Source organism: Neophocaena asiaeorientalis, unplaced genomic scaffold, assembly GCF_003031525.2.
Source record: "Neophocaena asiaeorientalis asiaeorientalis breed wild unplaced genomic scaffold, Neophocaena_asiaeorientalis_V1.1 scaffold45, whole genome shotgun sequence".
In the NCBI taxonomy this organism is placed as follows: domain Eukaryota; kingdom Metazoa; phylum Chordata; class Mammalia; order Artiodactyla; family Phocoenidae; genus Neophocaena; species Neophocaena asiaeorientalis.
Genome location: NW_020174642.1, coordinates 8974718 through 8996229, shown reverse-complemented (window position 1 = coordinate 8996229; position 21512 = coordinate 8974718). Strand labels below are relative to the sequence as shown.

Genomic DNA, 21512 nt, shown 5'->3' with positions numbered 1-21512 from the left:
TGCATGTGCTTTTCCAAGGTATTATTTAGATATTATTATGACTTCAACGACCATACAGAACATTCAGGAAATGTTGTCATATTGGCTTTTCACAGTAATGTGGATGGGTTATATGTTTGGAATTACTCAAATTATCAGCAATTTTAATCAGGTTTTTTTTTTTTTTTTGCACCATTCAGAGAGCAAAATTAGAATTGCCTATGTTTGCAGTCTACCATGTATTTGAGATAATTAAAAATTAGACTATGAAACCATAGAGATCTTTATAGTAGCAGCAGGATTTGGAAGTTGCATTTCTCTCTAGGCAAATGAACTGGACTTTTATGACAGTAAATACGAAAGCTAAATCCAGCTGAACATTTTATTAAAACTGCTGCCCTTTCCTGGTCACCTCAGCTTATCTGGCAACCTTCTGGAATAGTCACCCCTGGCCATAGTCTTATTAGCAACCGGCAAGAAAATAACTAAAAATAATGGGCTGTTGAAATGATTATTTAAACCTCGAAGAAATGCATCCCGATGACTGTGCGTGGCTGTGAGGTGCCTGCGCTCTCTCCGGTCCTGCCTCCAGTTCGGTTCCACTTCTCGGCTGCTGCTTTAATGTGTAGAGCGAGCGGAGCCGGGCGGAGCGCGGGGGGCGAGGCCGGCGCGGCGCTCGCGGGAGGCCGGGGAGCAGCAGGGGCATGTGGATACTGGCTCTCTCCTTGTTCCAGAGCTTCGCGAATGGTGAGCCTTTCGGTTTGTGATGAATTTCATTTCTTGTATTGACCGGAGTGTGGGGGGATTGGATGCATGTGTGAAGTCTTTCCCTTTTCCTCCTCTATCTGGGTTGAAATTTGGAGGCTTTTATGTTTTAAAAATCTTATTTATATTTCTTCGGGGAGGAGAGGAGCCAGTGAAGAGAGGACGGGTGAAAAATTGCTCTGTAATCATTTAAAGGCGCTTACCTAGCAAGGTGACAGCTCCGAGCTAACTCCTGTACTAGAGAGCTACCTCATTCAGAATAAACCAGGTTTGCTGAGAGGAAGAGAGACGGAAGGATCGCCAGTTTGATACACCACAGACTGCAAGGGACATGACATTCCAAGTGCAGGCAGGTGGAAGGGTCAGTTAAGAGCGTCTGCCTTCAGATTCAAAGCTTTTTGAGCTTTTAAAATATGTGCTTTAATTCTGCTGCAGTTCATCTCCAGCAGCACGAAAAGCCTTTAAGAAAGATCTGTCCTTCTACCACCACCACCCCGCTTCTTGGTACTACAGAATCCCCACAGCCATTTATGTAAAAATATGCACTGTGGGCACTGATAAGCATTACATCATCTGAAATGTTGACAGATTCTTTAAAACACCTGTATCCTTGTAAAAATGAAATCAGTGACTGTTGCAAATAGCATTCCTTTCCTCATGTCCATCCAATATTCTATCTTGAAATGCTTTCTTCCTGGGTATTTGAAAAGCTATTTCTCTTGACTGAGTCAGATCCAATTAGTAAGTGTGACTGCACCTTTGGTTGCCTGTCACCGCGTAAATATGAACTCGCATGTATGAATGGCTTCCTCTCATCTGGGAATGAGAGGAAATTGTCATCATTTGGCATTGCCTGGGAGTAGCTACAGCTTAAATTCCCATTTCAAATTTCGGAACACAAATCTGCATAAAACGTATGACTTGCTGACAGTTAAAATTAAACCATTAAGCAGAATCCCCTACCCAGGAGGGAGGGAGGGGGAGAGAGAGAAAGGAAGGAAATCTAGCCCTTATGAGAAAATACCAGAAGCCAAGGGGAGGCTGTAAGATTTTCCTGGAAGATGCACAGGGCAGCTCTGAGTATTAGCTGCATAGAGGTACATTTTCTTTGCCTACCAAGATAGTACTTAAAGAATCAACGCACCGACAGGCCAGAGGAAATGCATAAACTTTGTAAAATTAAAAAAAAAAAAAGATGACTAAGGAAAGGTAACACCGCAAGAAGGAAATCCTGAAATTAACATTAAAATGATACTTTGCTCTCTAATATAACCTAAAGCAAAGTGTTCAAAACTTTCATTTTGAGATTTCCTAGCAGGAAAGAATTGCAACAAGTTCTGACATGACACCCATCTTTCCCAGAGGGCACTATACCTCTTCTGCAGCCTCGCGGGAATTTACCTTGGGGGATAGATCTGCTTTAGCTAATGTGTGGTGATGCATCAGGAAAGTCGGCCCTTTATGCTGCTCTGCTGATGTGAACTCAGAGAAAATGTAAAAATGCTCACATACGTGTTCCAGCGCCACAAAGCATTGACGGCCTGTCTCACCTGTCAGGGTGTACATCTCTGGGCTTCTCAGAAGGGCCTGGGTTGTGGGATGAAACATAATTTCCACCCTATTGGGAAGTATGTATTTCAGGATGAGGAAAGAGGTTGTGCTGCTGATTGTCAGTCAATTGGTATCTGTTTTACAGTTTCATAGTTATAGGTGACAGAAATAGGTCTGGTACAGTCTCTGAAACAGAGACGCTAAAATGTGTGACTATTTTTTTTTGAATCAGTTTTACTAAAATAATCACGATAGAGTCATATATAGTGAGAAAATTGTATAAAACCTCAAATAATCTACTCTGGAAAATATGTGCCAAGGCTATGTATGTGCATTTATACTGAGTCCTAGAGCATATTATCTTCTTATACCTTTTTCAGGACCCTTAAAATTGATTGATAACCACCACTATTGATACTATAATGAATACAGGTAGATTTCACAATATGAGATATAGACTGTACATGCAGATGAATATTTTACTTTGCTGTATTACATGTTCTGATCCCATCTACCAGAAGGATATGGACTCTCACGTAAAAATGGCCCTCTCTTTATATGATGAAGCATTTAAAAAAAAAAAAAAAAGGCCTGACTGTAGAGCTTTGGATTCTTTTCATTTGTGGGGGGAACTGGCTTTCAAGAGTTTTCAAGGAGTGATGTTCAGTGCATACTGTGGAAAGGATCATAAAATAGATAGTCATGTCAAAATAAAATAAGAGTCCAGTTTGGAATGATGCCTGTTTATAGGACCATATTTCAAAAATGTGAAATTAAATGGTTCTTACCTATCTGAATGAGACTTGAAGAAAATTGAGAGATTTTTTTTTCAACAATGTCATATTTTGGTCTACCTTAATTTCGAAAAATTCCTGAATGTGTATGATAAAAAAAATCTATGAATTCTAATAGCTACACTGACTACTGCTAGGCCTGAAACATCAAAACGTCTGACATGATAAAAAATATATAATTGTAAAAGATGATGCAGTTTGATATTTTGGGGTACTCATAAAATAAGAAGCCCACAATGTATCTGCATTTTAACAGTAGACAACAGCGTTTTTCCTACTGATGTAATGGGATGTACATTTATTTCTTAATGAAAGCATGGTTGCTGGACAGGCTGCAGACAGGATTCAGGGTAAAACATAGAAGTCAGAGAACAGTCCCTTCAGAGGCTAAATCCTTGAATGAATTGCCTCACCTGATCAGGTGCAGTCATCATGTTTTAAAACAGTCAGCTTGTCCTGCAATGTTCTGGAAATACTCTCAGGGAGCTTCAGTTACTATGCAAGGGAATGGGGGTCCCTATATGTGCAGATATGTCTCACGGCCTTTCCTTGGGATGGAAACACACTGCATCGTGTTTTATCACAATTTCTTTTGGCTTTAACTCTGATGAGAATACTCTAGTTTACAATTCTTGTTAAAAGCATAGGTGGACCTAATGAGCAGATTTATTCTATATAATACATTTTTGCTAGTATCCTTGATTTCTGTTGTTATGTACACATAGATCCCTGACATCATCCTTTCCTGAGCCGTGCAGTGCTGGGCTTTGCCGCTTTGCCATTTTCGGGGAGCTTGTGGAGCTTAGAGAGGGCGGGTGTTGGGAAAGAGAAGGGTGCTCGTCAAAAAGGAAGTGGGCTGTGCAGCTCCTTTCTGCATCCCCTGTCATCTCCACAGGGAATTACGTACCGCAAACTTATATTTTATTTAAATTTAGGAGCAGACATTTATGAGTGCAAATGCAGCTTCAGGGTTTTAAGGTGATTTTTATTTAATTCATGGAAATATGTGGAAGTAAAAAAATGTTATCAGGTGAATAATTCCAGGGCTTGCTCCCCCCTTCTCCCTCTCCTATTTTTATTAAGGAGATTTAAATTCCACCCCAGAATATAGAGTTCATAAAATTTTTCTAGGTCTCTTAAGCTTGGGTGCCTCTACAAGATGCCCTGTGTAGGAAAACAAAATGCCGTGCAGACCTTTATTAAATGCCAGCCGATCCTTCTCCACTTCTTACTCTCTCCTGATGCCACTTTGGTGTGACCGCAGTTTGTTGCTGTACATCAGTGAATCACTGGGCAGAACTGGTCCAATACAGCACGCTGATAGGGGAAAATAATTGTGACCAAGAAAAAAAAAAAAAAAGCCAATCTAAATCCCTAATTCCTGGACCTCCATGTCGCTGTCAAAGTGTTTTATCACTGATGTGTCTGGGATGAGATGCAATGAGTATTTCATAAAGAGACTCAATGCAATGGACATTGAAACTCCATGTAAAGGAGAGAGAAAAAACCAGGGAAGGTCATTTTATAAAGACCTAAGAACACTGCAGGAGACTGGAAATTTATGTTTGAAAAATAAAACGATGGATTTCTCAGCGGATGCATTTACAAAACGATAGCATCCAAATTTCACAAAATTAGCCGAATCCTACGGCTGAGATTATGAATGCGCCTCATAAATAATTAACAGACAGTGGAAATAATACAGTTAGCATTAGGTAGGGCAGAGGAGTCGGCAGCGCTTCCAGAGGCGAGCACTCGCGCGTTCTGGGTCCCCTGGTTGTTTGGCGGGGCGGCCGGAGGCCCCGGGAGTTCGCAGGAGGGCGCTGTGTCTGGTTATTTTCTTGGCGCTGCGCTGCCGCGCACGCTGGCTCCCGGGACCAGCTCCATCGGCGGCCTGGGAGATGGTGAGGCGGTGCTATACCTTCACGTCAGTTGTGTCCCTGCCACAGGACACTAGTGGGCGGCAAACCTCACAAGACTGGTGCAGCCAGACTTCACGGGCAGACGGAGTCGCCGCCTCCGAGCAGCGATGCTCTGCGCGGCGCGGCGGCCGGAGGCTCTCCTCCCCGCGGCTTCTTAAGTTCGCCGGGCCCAGCCTCCCGGGTCCCGGAGTTCAGCCCAACAGGAGCCACGAATGCAAAGGCTACGGCCGGCGAGGCAGGGTCCGCCGTCTTTGTTTCCAGTTTTCCCCAGGAGGCCGGTGCTCCCAGCAATCTGTTGCAATCTCGATGGTGCAGAGAAAGGGAAAGGCTGTGTCCGGGGCTGGTGGACCCGCGGACCGTGCGTTCGCATCCCACCTTCCCTTCCCACTGGCTGCGGAGCCCGGCCCCGCGGGCGCCACCTCTCGGCGGAGGTGGCTGCTCGGAAGCAGCCCCGCGCCTGATTGGCTGACCTTCCAATGTCATTGCGGGAGGCCCAGCCCGCTTCGCCGCCGCTGCTGGGGATGGGGGTGAGGCTCCGCGCCGCTCCTCTGAGCTCCCCCGTCAATCCCCGCGGCCCGGGACGTCCTCCTGCGCCCCCAGACAAACCGAGCAGCACCTGTTCGCCTGGGCCAGGTGTTAATCCTCCACAGGCCACAGAGCCGGGCACAGAAATTCTCATTTTAAATTCTCATCTTCTCCTGCCCCTCCCCCCCATATTTATTACTTTTTTTTCTTTCATGTTTTGAAAATATGAAAACACTCAAAGTTGCGTTTCCCTTGTTGGATTTATGGGTTAAGATGAGGCAGGGGGAACGGAAGGTTCCAGCAGCCCGACTTGTACACACTGTGTAGTTCTGAATTCCTCGGCCGGTGGCACACCGTCCACCCAGGCGGCAGGAGGGCAGGCGCGTGGATAACCAGTTTTGGGTACAGAGGTTAGACAGCTTCTGATCGGGATATTCGGAAAGACTGGAATTCAGAGACCTGCTCGCCGCAGATTAGATTCCTGCATGATCTGCTTCCCTAAAACCTTGGCCACTTCCTTGACAGTGTCTAGAGTAATCTGTAACTGTTTATTTGGTGCCTGTTGGGCAGGTGACTGCCTCCCTTACTGGATGGCAAGGTCGGAGGGTGAGGCTCCTGCCATGCCGGGGTGTGTCCTTCACACAGAGCAAACTGCATGCCGGGCAGGTGGAAACAGATGTTCACTGACTGACAGAAAGAAGGGACAGGATGATGGGCAGAGCCTTCCTCCCCTCCTTCGCCCCCTCCTCTCTCCCATCTGCCCCTGTCTCCTGCCTCTGTCTTATCCTTCCTTGCCGGGTTAGCTTCTCGTCTGCCCCGTCTCTGATTCTACTGTATAAACCATTGCGAGAAATGCACGTAAGCAGCAGTGTGCATTCCTTGGCCGCTGCCGTCTAGTCTGATGCACTGACTCCATGGCTGTGGAAATGCTCATTTTCTAGAAATGCTTCTGGGGGCATTTTCTTCTCTTTCCCAAAATGGATTCACATTTGGAATATGTGATGGGACTTCACCACAGTTACGTAACAGTGCTATAATTGCTTTAGGTGTTCTTTGTGACTTGGATTGGGTCAAATGTCACAGGAAATAAGTTAATAAATGCATTGGACCCCTTGTTCTCAAGCGTGCGCTGCTAACTGGCACGATTTGAAAATCCTATACAAGGTGTAACACCCTGTCGTGTTCTGAAAGCCAGTCAGAAACATCCCACCAACACATAAGTTTCCCTAGGGGTTCCTGGGAATTCGTTTCTTCATCAAAGAGCCTCCAAGGATATCAAAACATAGCTCAGTTCCTTAGGCCTTAATCGTCTTTAAAAGAATCACATTACTATTTTCGTAAGCATTCTGTTGATTTATGGGTGTCTGTCTCATCATTATCTTTTTTTTCTTATTTTCCAGCAGAACCAATTGTAAAAGTTGGTTCCTTCATCAAAGTAACATGAAAGGAATATGTTTTACCATTAAAACTGTGATTTGTATCAAATACGAGAACCAAATTAGGTGTCTTGGAGCTTACAGTATTTATCATCGTTTGATTTTTGGAGATCTGTCTTTATTCTATATTGTCAATGCTTATTATTTTTTAAAAAAATCATTCACTTGGGTTAATTTTTGGTCTTTAAGCCCCCCGGGTTATGGAAATACATATCACGGTGGAACAGAGAGGGATGAATGGAGCTGACCAGATAGACGATGAGATAAGAAGGAGGAAAGAGGCTACTACACAGAGAGACAGAATGACAGGGATTAATGAATCTCGCCTGCATCCCTATTTAAGTTATTTTTACGCAGAAGACAGTGAGTGAGATTTAAGAGTGAGCAAGCAGTCCTATTTATAGAAAGCCGTTTTTAAGTGCAGCGGCTGGGAAAGCGAAAAAATTGAAAACGTGAGATCACCTCCATACGAAATGCTGGTTTCCCCTACCTCCCCAGGACCATGGAGTTTTTTTTTTTTTTTTTTTTTTGGAGGAGAATAAAAGCATAACAGCCCTTGAGGAAATATTGAGAAATCGCTTCGCACTCTGCAGAGTATTCTTGAAATGCTCTCAGGGCTTAAGTCCATGTCAGACTTGGGGAGGAGGGTGCGGAGCCAGTATCTGTATTATTTGGAAACTGGGCTTCGGTAGGTCTGAACAGAGGAATGAAGTAGGGGAGCATGTTGAACTTGCAGGGCTGCCACAGATATTTACTTGGCAATAAGCATTGTCCTTCCTGAAGATACTCAACAGCGCGGAGTGGGAGGGTGAATCTGCATGCATGTTTAAAGTAGAGCAGTTACTAAGTGTTCACATTTAGGATCTTGTGATTATTATAGGTTCCTCTATTTTGGAGATTTAAGAAATTGTGGCATATGCTCTTCTAATTGGCCTGTCCAGTTGGGTAGGCAGTGTCCCCACAGGCTGCTTGATTGACGTAAATGTTCCTGGACAAAGAAAAATGAACACACTTGCTCTTAGGAGTGAAATAGTCTTCTTTCCTAGGACTGCATTTACTCACTAACATTTTGGTTTTACTGGCCCCAAGGGCACCTTATTTTCTGTTAAGGGTAGCATCCTGGCATTTGTATGGAAATGCTGCTGGTGTACAGGCTGCACATCTGAACAAACGCCAGACCAACCCCAAAGTACGATGCTGTGAAAAGCATTTTCCTTCTGTCTTGTGAACAACCATCTATGCAATGGGTTGTTTTGTAGCCAGTCTCCTTAGACCGTGGAACAGGCAGGTTTGATGAGGTGGTGGAAGGAGATTTGAACTAATTTATCGCAGATTTTGATTCATATGAGCCTTGCCTCTTTTAGTATGAAAATGATGAGCCAGGAAGCAGTTTTAAGCTTGGCTTTACACAAGACTTAAGCCATTCTTCTTGTCCACTGTGCATAAATACTGAATACCGTGAAGTCAGTTTGTAGTTCTTTCTAGATACCTGAACCTCAAATTATTGGATGCTTCTGCAAAACAACCGTGGTAATAACAATCCCAGTGAAGGCTCTGATGACCTCAGGGTCCCCAGGTGCCTTCGGCATCCTCATGGGACTGAGTGATGGCTATGTTAAGTTGGGGTTAGAACCAGCACGAATGGATCCATTGGATGCTGACCGAGGTGGCCTGTGTCACACCCTGCGGAGCCATGTCATTTGAAATGGCTGATGGCAGTGGACACTCTTACCATTGATTCCTTTTCCTAATATTGAAGAAAGCATTGATTTTTCTCACGAGACCTGCTTTATCACTCATCGCATGGACTTCAGGACAATGGGAGAATTTTTACAAATATATTGTTACAGAAAGGCAAAGCATGAAGATAATTAGAACCACTGCAGTTTGCTGTGCTTCTAAATTTTACTCTTTTTTTTTTTTTCCTTTATGTAAAGACCTGAGCTCTACTGTGGAAGCTTTTGAGTAAACATACTTTCTCATCAGAGGAACTTGAGATTCATTTCTTCTCTCCACAGTCGCCCCACTGTGGCATAATTTGATCTTGAGTTCCCATAAGACACCGAAAACCCCAAGTCCCAGTCTGCTTAATTACGGTGTTTATTTCTTAATATTGGCTGTAGAGCATTCTTAATAACCGATTTGTAGCTGCCAGCATAGAAATAACAGTGCTTTGTAATATCACGTGTGAGACTTCAGGGATGAGCTGAAGACCTCAACAACCACAACGTACTTTACTAGTCAAACGAGCACCTCCACGCTGTAGAGAGGGTGCGGTGGTGATTTTTATCACCCCTCCTGGAACTTGTCACGGCCGGTTCCTGCAAAGGGTAGCCATTTGTCTGTTTCATTGGCCAGTGAAAGGAAATGTGTGAAACCTATGAAAGGCCCTCTAAGGTACAGAATTCTTCTTTCATAAATTATTCAAGCTGGTAAAGCCAAGGTTAGCAGGGGTCTGTCTGGTGCCTTGACGTGGTAGGAGAAAGTGAATAGGATGGTTAATTACCAGACGTGTACATGCATATTACGACTCACCAAAATCAATAGCTATTAAATCTTTGGTGGCTACTGTTTTACTATAGGCTTGATGGATATTTATATGTAGAAACGTGGGTAGAAGAATTTTGACCTAGATGTGATCTTGGTATTTGTTTTGGGTAATTACTTTGATCAGTGGTCAGTTCATCTATGTCTTAGGAGATCTCATATCACCAGCCACAACCCGCCCTGATTTATAGTCGCAAGAGACCCCTTGGTCTTCCCCCACCCGCATGGCTCCATAGCCCCATAGCCCCATCACCCCATCGCTGGGGATGGGAAGGTGAGGATACACTGTAGGCCTTTGTGGTATCAGATGCTTGGAAGCCATGGAAGTTAAGGTTTATGGGAAGACCAAGTGTGGGGAGGGAGGAAGGAGCCACCCCATGTCAGGACAGCAGGAGTGTGAGGGGGAGGAAGGAGGGTGCATGCCGACTGGAGGCCAGTCTGTTGATGCCTTGAACCGTGTTCCATTTTACTGTGCCTCCGTCGGCACCTTCCAGTTAAGGATCAGGGCCACTGGTTCTTAAAGCCCAGGTGGGCCGGGTCAGGGAGGAAGAAGTTGGGCATTTCCTGGAAGGCTTTTCCCCTCATGAGCCTCTCACAGGAGACTGGGTGCTCGCATTGTATTGGGAATGGGCTGTAGCTTGCAAAGCTCCTGAGGTCTAATTCTGACAAGTACCTTTGCCATCTTTTCCCTCCCCCATGGGTCCTTCAGCTTGACCGTGCGTACGGCTCGTGTGATCTTTTATATTGTTCGTTTTATAGTTGCCCAGCTCTGACCACCAGAGGGTCTGGTTCTGCAGCTCTGGGGTATGCACGGCTGAAATATCTGTATTATTCTGATCCAGGTGGCATAATCCAGCTCTGGATAGAACAAACTTGGAAAGAGGCTGCCCGGCCCCTGGCTGAGTTGAGGTAGAGGGTCAGACAGTAGCTAGAACGTCGACCCCGTAAAGCTTCATGTAGCCCCCAATGTGCTGTTGGGGAGCTCTATATTGAGTAGTGATTTATTGTGAGGGTATATATATATATATATATACACATACATATATATATGCAGGGCTAGGGCTTCATTGAGTGCCACAAGGATTTGGGCAGATTTGGGGAACGTTGGTGGCAGAGGGGCTGGTAACAGGGAAGACCCTGAGTAGAGGGGGGTGCGATCCCAACCAGGGACTTCCAATTTGGATGCTAGTATGTTGAGAATCATCTGTATATATATATCTGTACAAATATCTATGCTTATTTGTATCCAAATGTATATACGTGTGTGTATATACACATACATACACATACGAAATTTTTTCTTATTGTTTTAGCATATTTGATACCCAGGTTTATTGCTAGCCCGTGCTTTGCTGTTGGACTTCGGTCCTATTGTGTTTTCTCAAATCGACCCCTTCTTTGCTAGCAGCTGGAGTCCTGGCAGAGAAGCCCTCTGAACCTTAATGTAACCACATTCCTCCCAGGGAGAGATCAATAGTGGGAAAGTGTTTGGGTTATTATATTGGAAAAGCGTAAGAGAGGCACTAGGGCAGAACAGACAGGACAGGAATACAGGCCTGTTTGCACCTTGAGGTTTTGCCTGGATGCCAACCTGGGAACGTTACACATGTCTTCTTTCCAATATCAGTGCACAGGTTCCTTCCAAAGCCAGGTATAAGGGGCGTGGGGATTGTTTGCTCTTTTGGGTTTACTTGGCCTCTGCACCTTCCTTTTAGGTAAATGACCCCAGGTGGACTGTATTTACATCACACGAAGTATTGTCGTTAATGCTAGGTTGTCATAAGAAGAGAAAATGGCATGTAAGGACATATATGCATTTTAGGCCTTGTAATATGTATGATAAAACTGAGGACAGTTATTAGTGGCGGAATAATCTTTTCAAAACACCACGTCCTTGATTTTTTGAACTAAAATAGACGCGAACGTGTGCTGGAGAGAGGCCTAAATTCAGAACCTTAAAAATAACTTTTTGTGTCCTGAGATCCTATTTTAGATCATATTAAAAATAACTTTCCCTCCTAGGCATTTGAAACAAGTTGGATGTTATAATCCTTGGGCGATTTTATTGTGATTTGCTATAGAAATTATTCTTTCAGAGAGGCTGTTTTGATTTTTAGCTTTAGAAGAAAAATGGTATGAAAGACATTGTGGGCTGACGAAATGTAATTTCTGCTTGCTCATAAGTCCTTGAATTGGGGTAGACGCTATTTCTGTACAGCAAAGGGCCCCTGCACCTCTGTTCCTTTAGAAAGCGGGGAGGGCTTTGTGTTCGGAAGTCATAAGCTCTGCCAGAGGGGCTTTGCAGAACAAGATGTTCGTTTAAAATAGCTCACAATTCCTCTCTGATTTGGAGTATTCACGGCCTCTGCCACTTGGACAGACTTGCTCTCTCTTAAATTTTGTAGCAGACGACGGCAGCCTTTTTCCATATGTCCTCCATGGAAAGGTCATAAGTATTTCCACCAGCAAGTTTAATCACCTTTGAGAGATCTGTGAGTAATTGTAAATGGTTAAATACTTTCCTTAGAAAAATAGAAATGAGGGACTGTGTGACTCAGATTTATTATTAGAACAAATCACCTTAACCCATAGAAAATATTTATTGCATACTTTAGTAAGTGTTGAGTACTTTTCCCTTAGGTTTCCACCTCTCCATAAGAATGAATGTTATTAGGTACCGTCCAACTAATGGCCAAGGCAGTTTAAGGCAATGTGATGAATCTGTTGGTAGTGGAGATGCATTTGCGAGAAACGGAGGGGATTTCTGTATTTATTCACTTGTCATCATTTACACCTTCCTCTCTCCCTCCTCAGGAACTGGGAGCAAATATCAGGGCTTCCATGCCTACAATGAGAGGGTAGGAAGAAAGTGATATTCCCCTGGGGTCTGGAGGCCTTCTATGCCTCTATTAATTTCCTAAGTCACAGGTGGTTTGCCCTGATGTGGGCAGGTGGAGGGACACTGCTGTGATTCCCCAGCTGCTCAGGACACACTGAAGTCTGGAAGCAAGGGATGGTGTTCTTTCCGCTTGTGGGTGTCCCCTTCAGGGGTTGCCTGTTGGAAGTCAGCTGTGTCTTTCTAGAAATCTCTGAATGGGGAGAGGCTGGTATTTATAATTATTTTTTCCAAATTGCACAAGCATAGGTGTTATGGGTTATTATAAAGCTCTAAACAAAGACATCAGATATAAAGTAAACTCCATGGAATTCCATGGAATTATTATTAGAGGCTCATTATTTTTGGCAGATGGGAATAACAGACTCCTTCCCTCCTCTTACGATTTGATCGTTTTTAGTGCTCCTGACAAACTGTGTTCTTCGGTTAAAACAGGATTCTAACCAGGGCAGCTCCACTTCCTCGGGGATATTGGGCAATATCTGGAAACATTTTGTTATCACAGTTCTGGGGCGAAGGGGATGCCCCTGGCTTCACTGGTGGGTGGAGCCCCGGGGTGCTACTCAGCATCCTGCAATGCACAGGACAGCCCCCGATGACAAATAAGTATCTGGTCCAAAATGTCCAAAGTGCTGAGGCTGAGAAACACAAAGTTACATAGTTTAGAGACACACTGCTGCAAAACCTAAGATTGGTTTTATGCTTTTCTGTGGATGCTGGAGAGAGAGCAAAGATGTTTCTTCCGAATCTGAGTTGTAACTCCTTTGGTTGCAAAAACCATAGCTGGTGTTGCTTGTTACTGTTTAAGCTTTATTTACTATTTTTTTCCATGAACAAAAAGAAACAAATCCCCAATCTGTGTGTCTTCTTTTTCATCAGTCACTAAGAACACAGATACCAAGGTGTTCCCGGGTTCCTCCAGCCATTTTCCCCTCAAGTGATTATGCTAATTAGTGTTTGATCAGATGGTTAAATTATACTTTGATGAATCCTGCGTGCTAACCACTCGGAATGCATTTTCTTTCGCCTGGTTACTTTGTGCCCGAGTGCTCTGTGCTGCAGGCCGACAGAGGCCTGCTCATCCTGAAGATGCTGATTTCTGTTTTCAAGGCAGTGCGAATCCTCTTTGTTGCCTGGCAAAGGGAGAGGGGGTATTGTGTCACTTGCTTTCCCAGGCAAAGGCTGGACGGCAGAGGCCTCTGGGAAATGGAAACCCTGGTTAGAAAGCACCCGTTATTTGAAGATATTAGATGCAGAGGAACTCGGAGGAGGAAGCTGTGTGACTGCAAAGGGCGCCAGCCTTTTTCTCGGGGAGACTTCCCTGTTTGCATTTCTCTCTCTTTTCCACGTGTCCTGTGAACACAAGCCTCTTGTGTCTGTGGTAGTCCTGGAGGGGTGTCTCTGCATTTATTTCAAGTGTGTATGTCCTTAAAAAAGGAGACCGCCATTTTGTTTTTGTTTGCCTTGTATTTTAACACCATGACTTAGGGTGGTTCTGTTCATCCCTGAGTTCACATAGTGAGATTGTTTTTCCAAGCGGAGTACTTTAGTTTGGGTGACTCTGATTGTTGAGTTAAATGCTTATGAAATGCTCTCTGATATAAGAAAATTTCGAATGCGTGGGGAAGAACGTGAGTGAAAAATATGGATGGCAGTGTTGTTATTAATGGATTTCTACTCAACGGTAAAAGGTTGCCACAGCTCATTTCCGTGGTTCAGTGAGCTTAGCAATGATTGGATTTTTCTTTATACCCTTCGCTTTTTTTGCCCTTTACATTAATATAATGGGATAGTCTGGTTACCAGAAATGTGAGTATTTAGACTATGTATAGTTGTTTTTTTCCTATCAAAATGTGCCTGTGTTTTGATATCGCTGGGACTTATGGCATCTTTCACTTAAGAACGGGCCAGAAGATGATACTATATATCACCGGTCCCCCATACCTCCCCCTAAGAACTGCTGGGCCATAAGAATTAATTAACATAGGGAGTAAATACCTGCTTAAATGTTCACATCCCCCTGCTCCAGAAACTGCAGTGTCATTTGAGAGAGTAGAATCTCTTGGTCTTCTTCGAAGAAAGAAATTCTGCTGTAATTCTTCCCATAAAAAAAGGATTAGAGGGGCTTCCCTGGTGGCGCAGTGGTTGAGAGTCCGCCTGCTGATGCAGGGGATGCGGGTTCGTGCCCCGGGTCCGGGAGGATCTCACGTGCCGCGGAGCGGCTGGGCGCGTGAGCCGTGGCCGCTGAGCCTGCGCGTCCGGAGCCTGTGCTCCGCAACGGAAGAGGCCGCAACAGTGAGAGGCCCGCGTACCGCAAAAAAAAAAGATTAGAGTAAAAGGAAATGTACACATATTGAGCATCTAAAGTGTGCAGGCACTTGGCTTATTATGTTATATGCAGCAGTTATGTTTATTACTAATAATAGTGACGATATGTCAATAATATTAGCTGACGTTATTTATTGCTAGATACGAGGTACTACTTTAAGTGTCCATGGTATTTCCTATAATGCTTGAAGCTTTGTAGGAAGGTAGGTATTGTTATCACCATCGTAAATAAGGTGGGATTAAGTGAGTGCTATGGATCCAACAGCTGTTAAAAGGCAGAATGAAGCCTAAGTCCATGTCTGTTTACAAACCCACACCGATATATGGCCTGCATTCATCCTCAAACAGTTGAATGAATAAGTAGTTTTAATCTCAGTTTTTTTTTTTGTGGTACGCGGGCCTCTCACCGCTGCGGCCTCTCCCGCTGCGGAGCACAGGCTCCGGACGCGCAGGCTCAGCGGCCATGGCTCACGGGCCCAGCCGCTCCGCGGCACGTGGGATCTTCCCGGACCGGGCCACGGCAGGCAGACGCTCAACCACTGCGCCACCAGGGAAGCCCAAATCTCAGCTTTACAGAATTTGAGACCAGGGTTTGGAGATGCTGATCATCACCCTGAGGTCAATGGGACCCGTGACTCGATCGCGGCATTTTGAGCCCGTGTGGTCTCAAGTCACAGGTGTGCTTACTCCACATCATTAGCATCCCCAAACCTTCCAAACAAAGGCACGTTTATTCGCTTGACTTTTTTAAACTTTGAAAATAATGACATTAAATTTGCTTTAAAGTTGAGCAATAAAGAGTTGTTCTGAGAAAGCGGAACGTCAGCTTTTAAGAATCAGTGTGTAAACTGGGAAAACTCATTTACTTTTCCTTGTCAACCCCCATTCACTTATTTGAGTTAAGTAAGTAGGAGACAGGTTAATTAACTTTTATCCACTTCAGTGGTGGAACTATTTCCTGGTATTATGTTCTATTGTTGGTGTGTTTAAGAGTGAAATTGGAGGAGGATAACATTTATATTACATTCATATTACATGGTGGGGTCTTCCCCAACCCCCAAGTTTAAATCATGTGTCTGTCTTTAAGTACATTACATTTCTTTTTTTTTTAATTTAATTTAATTTTATTTTTATACAGCAGGTTCTTATTACTTCTCTTTTTGAATTATGGTTTTCTCTGGGTATACGCCCAGGAGTGGGATTGCTGGATCATATGGTAGTTCTATTTTTAGTTTTTTAAGGAACCTCCATACTGTTCTCCATAGTGGCTGTATCAATTTACATTCCGACCAACAGTGCAAGAGGGTTCCCTGCATTATATTTCATTTGTCTTCAACTGAACACGATTTTCTCAATGCCAAAATATAGAATAAAAAATGTTGCAATTGGGAATTCGAGACTGAAATTAGATGCGAGTTTCGCATCGGTTGAGGCTCTTATGAAAAATACACAAATCAGTTTTGTGCCTATACATCTGAATCTTGTCATTGCAGCTGAATTATTTTACTGAAGTATCCATAGGACACATGTCTTGAAGAATTTAGAAGATAATACTTAGACAGTCTTACTTCTTGAGCTTGAATGGAAGTTCTTATGATAAGAGTAATACCTATGTGTGCACGCATGTGTGTGTGCACATGTGGACCGTGTGGTGCTAACATCCTTATTGTTCTTTGACATTTAGGTAACATGCAGACCACTTATGCACCCATGACATATTTGTCTTCTATGGAGTGTAGGAAATTCCATTGTCCAGGTGTGACGAACCAGCTCTGTGAGCCCTCAGAGCTGGGATGGCCTAGGCTTCCCTTAGCTGGTGGTTGCGAGCTCGTGGAGCTCTGTTTATTGTCTGGGTGACCTCCTTGCATTAAACACACTGCCTGGGGTTCATTAGTATGAGGTTCTAGCTGAGTCATGGCCTGGATCCCCCATTAGAACCCTATTTTGGAATTTTCCTGCAATCCTGTCCAATTAGCCACATCTTGAACCTTGGATTGTGGTCCCAAGGAGGACCTGACTGAAGAGAGATTAAAAGATGTTTGGCATCTTCTCTACTGGCTAAGTAAGTAGCCTGAAGTTTATGGCTACGAAGATGCCTACAGAGTCACTTTTTTATGGAGCGCTGAATGCATGTGACTATAATAACTGCTAATACTGACTGAGCTCTTAATATGTGCCAGGAACTGGGCTAAGTGCCTTATTGTATCATCTCATTTAATCCTCAAATGAGTCTTCGAGATACTTGTTCATATTATCCTCATTTTACACTTGGGGGAAATCAAGTCTTGCAACGGTAAGGTAACTCTTCTAAAGTCGTAGATCCAGCTAGCGCTGAAGGCAGGCTTTGACCCTGGGCCATCTAGTTCCAGAACTTGGCTACCATGTGGTCCTCATCCACTGACAAGCTCCTGAGCACACACACTATTTTTTTTTTTTAAGGTAATTTATTAACTTACTTATGGCTGAGTTGGGTCTTTGTTGCTATGCATGGGTTTTCTCTACCTGCAGCAAGAGGGGCTACTCTTCGTTGTGGTGTGTGGGCTTCTCATTGCAGTGGCTTCTCTTGTTGTGGAGCACGGGCTCTAGGCACACGGGCTTCAGTAGTTGTGGCACGCAGGCTCAGTAGTTGTGGCTCACAGGCTCTAGAGTGCAGGCTCAGTAGTTGTGGCACATGGGCTTAGTTGCTCCACGGCATGTGGGATCTTCCCGGACCAGGGCTCGAACCCGTGTCGCCTGCATTGGCAGGCGGATTCTTAACCACTGTGCCAACAGGGAAGCCCGCTCTTTTAAGTGGCAGTAGTTGTCTGGGGAGCTGGAAATATGAGTTATGCCAGAAAGTGGGAATGGGCCAGAGAGCAAACAATGCTTTCATCAGGTTTTTTGAAGGAAGATGCTGGAAGAATGGCGGTGCAAGCACAGTTTTGGAAGTGTCAGGGTCGGTTTGTTTTAATCACCATATTTCTAGAATCTCGTTCCTGAGACCGGACACTCAGTCACCAAAATGTCACCAAGCACCTGCCACCCGCCCCATGTTGCGAAGCACTGATTACCTTCTCTTCCCAAGGTGCACCGTGTGTCCTGTGTCCTGTGTCTACTTCCATGATGTCTGGACTAAAAATTAAACCTTCTAAATTCCAGTGGACAATGCAAGGTGGCTACACTCTGTAGTGATCTCGGAACCTGTCTGTGCCTCAGCGGATGGCTGGCATTGCTGTGTGTCTTCGCTCCAGCAAGCTTCCGCTCTGACCCATTTCACACAGGTGCGCATGTCTGCCCCAGATTCCCCTTGTGTCAGCGACTTTAGATTTTAGGAGCAGGGGAGCTGGACTGCAGAAACTACACACTGCCCTTCTGACTGGTCTCATTTTACGTTGTGACCACAGACCCCAAGTGAGCCCTTAGCTCTGCCCTCAATCCCACTTGACTGCCCTGTTGCTTCCTGTTCCTGTGGGAAGAGGATTTCACACCTTCTCCTTCCTCCCAAAACCTCCAACTCCCCTTCCCTTTCCAGACTCTCAGTCAATGACCTCATTTCTCTTAGCAAGATATCAGAAGACTCAAGTAAACTACTGGAATATCTCTTTCCCTCCCCACACACTCAGTTTATCAGCCTGCTTATGTCTATACCTGTCTTGATGGCTCCCTTTTTACCCCACTGGTGAGGGAGGGATTCAGTTATGGAGGTGACTGAACACCAGCTCCTGGACAGGTGAGAATGATAGCAGTATGTTAGTCATGTATACTTATAGCCCAGGTGAAGAGGACACATGGGGGTTACATTTGGGAACAGAGTGAATAACCAGGGGCTGGGAGTGGAGCTTTGTATTATCACTAGGGTGAGGTGCCCCCTGGTTCCTGCAGGAGGATGAGATTGGCTTGTTTGAATAGTTCCACAGGCTAGCAGGAAACTAATGCCTGATAATTAGGAAAAAGCAGACACTGTGCCTGGTCCCGTGAAAAGGAGAGTCGTTTAGAGGGGACTTCTGTGGGAGCAGAGGAAGAGAGGGAGCTAGCGGATAAGCCATTTGAGGCCCTTCCCATTTTGCCAGATGTCAAGACAACACTTAACATTGAACCTTAATCTCAGGTGCTACACCACAATCCCTGTATGCACTGCCTTCCCTCCCCTGGCAGTGGAAGTACCGGCCTGTCTGCGTAGAAGGCGGAGACCTCCACCCATGTCCAGCATCCCATCATGTCCCAGCCATGTGAGGACTTTGCCTTCACATTTATGATCTCATCCTCAAGTATCTCCCGGTTTTCCTCTCTTCTGGGTAACACACCAGCAGCAGACGATCTCTCCCGTAAACGTACTGGCATACAAAAAAACCCACTCTTGTCACCATTTCCTTCACCTCCCTCACTCTCTTACACGCTTTGTAGCAAAATCACTGGAAAGAGCTGCATATACTACTGTTTCTCAAGTTAGCTGAGGTGCGGGATTCGTTTTTGTTTCCAGTCAGCTGCAGGTGGATGTGAAGTCCTGCCGGACACGCCGAGTGTTGTACCCCACTCACCGAGAACAGAGGGTGCAGATCACGCACTTGAGAGTTGCAGCAACACGTCAGTTTCTGTACTTGTCTGATTGCAGACAGGAAACAAGCAGCTGGTCTGGGCACAGTTGGGCTAGGGCTGTTGGAGTCCACGTTACGCCTTCACCTCTCTATCTCTCTTAGATACTCTCCGATGAGCGTCCTCTTCACGACTCCATTGAATCTGCTTCTGACAATGTCACCTGTGACCTCTGTATTTCTAATCTTCATCTTCTTTGATCTTTTAGCAGCTTTTGACATTGCAGATCACTCTTTCCTTGAAACACCTTTCCTTGGATCCTGGACATCGCGCTCTTTTAGGTTTCCCTTCGGCCGCGCTGGTTTCTGCTTCTTGTTGTTTTTGCTAACTTCTTCTCTCTAGTCAAATGATAAATGATGCAGTACCCCAGGCTGTGTCCTTAGCCCTCTTCTCTCCCCTTCTCTCCCCATCTCTCCCCTCCCCTTGCTTTCCCAACTGCACTTCCTCTCTATATGACTTACTTTAGGCTATGCGTGAAATATCATGTGTATGCTGATGACATCTACATTCACATCTTTATCCAGGACTTCCGCCAGAGCTCACACTCAGGCCCTCAAGTCCAGTGGCATATTCAACATCTCCCTTTAGAGATCTTTCAGGCCTCTCAGACCCTAGCCTGTCTGAAACAGAATTCCTGGGTCCTTCTCCCCATACCTGCTCCTGTCTCAGGATTTTGCCCTCCAAGTTGAGCATCGCTAGAGATCTTCTGCTCAAGATGAAAACTTTGGGGTCATCTTTGATTACTCTCTTTCCTTCACATCTCATATCCAACCCTCCAGCATGTTCTATCAACTCTGCCCTCAGAATATGACTGTTTCATCCACCTCCACTTCAATTCAAGCCAGTCTCCTCGCTGGCCTCAAGTGGTCTCTGCAACAGCCTGCCAGCTGGTCTGTCTGCTTCCACCTTCCACTCGTGCTCTCAGCAGTTGGAGGTCCACCCAGTAGCCAGAGAGACCTCTTTACATTATAAATCAGGTCATGCCACTCCTCTGCTCAAAGCCTGTGTGGGTGTCCCGTCTTCCCTAAAATAAACCCAGCGTTCCTTACTATACCTAAAAGGCCCTCTGAGGGCTTCCCTGGTGGCGCAGCGGTTGAGAGTCCGCCTGCCGATGCAGGGGACACGGGTTCGTGCCCCGGTCCGGGAAGATCCCACATGCCGCGGAGCGGCTGGGCCCGTGAGCCATGGTCGCTGAGCCTGCACGTCCGGAGCCTGTGCTCCGCAACGGGAGAGGCCACAACAGTGAGAGGCCCGTGTACCACAAAAAAATAAAAAAATAAAAGGCCCTCTGAGATCTGAGTCTGGCTGGCCACGTCATACTCCTCCCACTTCAGCCACACTGGCCTTCTGCATGTTTCTCCAGCATTCTGACCTTGTCCTCTATCAACAGCTTTCACTCACTACTTTTTCTTCCTGGAATGCTCTACCCTAGACCTTCTTATGCTCTGTTTTCTCCCTTCATTCAGTCCTCTGCCCAAATATCACTTCCGAAGAGAGGCCTCCCACTTGATCTAAAATAAAGTGGCCTCCTGCTGTGTGTTTCTTCATAGTAACAATGAGTATTGGAATCATATAGTGATTTGTTGGTTCATCACCTTGACTGTCGTGCTCACCTCTGCATTGTGGGCACCTAGAAGAGTTACTAAAGACTACAGATGCCCAATAAGTATTTACTGAATAAATGATTAAGTAATGAGTGTTTAGAGGGGTATGACTCTTATGGGCCTGAAGTCATTGCTCTTTCTTTAATTCAATTTCTTTTCCCCCCCCCGATGGAGTGACAGTCCCTCCCTGTATGCCAGGTTTACCTCATGTGGAAGATCTGGACGCTCATATTTATTGAAAGGTCAGCAAAGCCTATGCCCTAGAATTTTCAAGTCTGATCCATTCCTAGAGGCATAACAGTGCAAATATCTTGATTTAAAAAAATCTTCATCAAATAGCTATGTAATTATAGAAATAACACAAGTATTTTGGGAAATACAAAAATATTTGGTTCAGCAATTTTCTAACAGATGTTTACTGAGCATCTATTATGTGCACTAAACTGTAAGCTCCCAGAAATCAGAGATTTCGTATCGTCCACCACAGTATCTCCAGATCCTAGAACAGGGCTTGGCATGTAGGCTGCTCCATAAACATTTGTTGAATGAATAAATGATGGAAAATCATTATACTGAGGACTGTACAAAAAATA

At 44.9% G+C, this 21512-nt stretch overlaps 1 protein-coding gene across 1 annotated transcript in view; it reads left to right on the top strand.

Moving 5' to 3' along the window:
* Positions 1-519: 519 nt before the first annotated feature.
* Positions 520-21512, top strand: part of DSCAM (DS cell adhesion molecule) — a 737093-nt gene continuing 716100 nt past the window's right edge. Inside the window, exons 1-2 of the mRNA XM_024758431.1 lie at positions 520-525; positions 609-726. Of these exons, the coding sequence (XP_024614199.1) occupies positions 520-525; positions 609-726 (124 nt within the window). The remainder of the gene's footprint in view (positions 526-608; positions 727-21512) is intronic.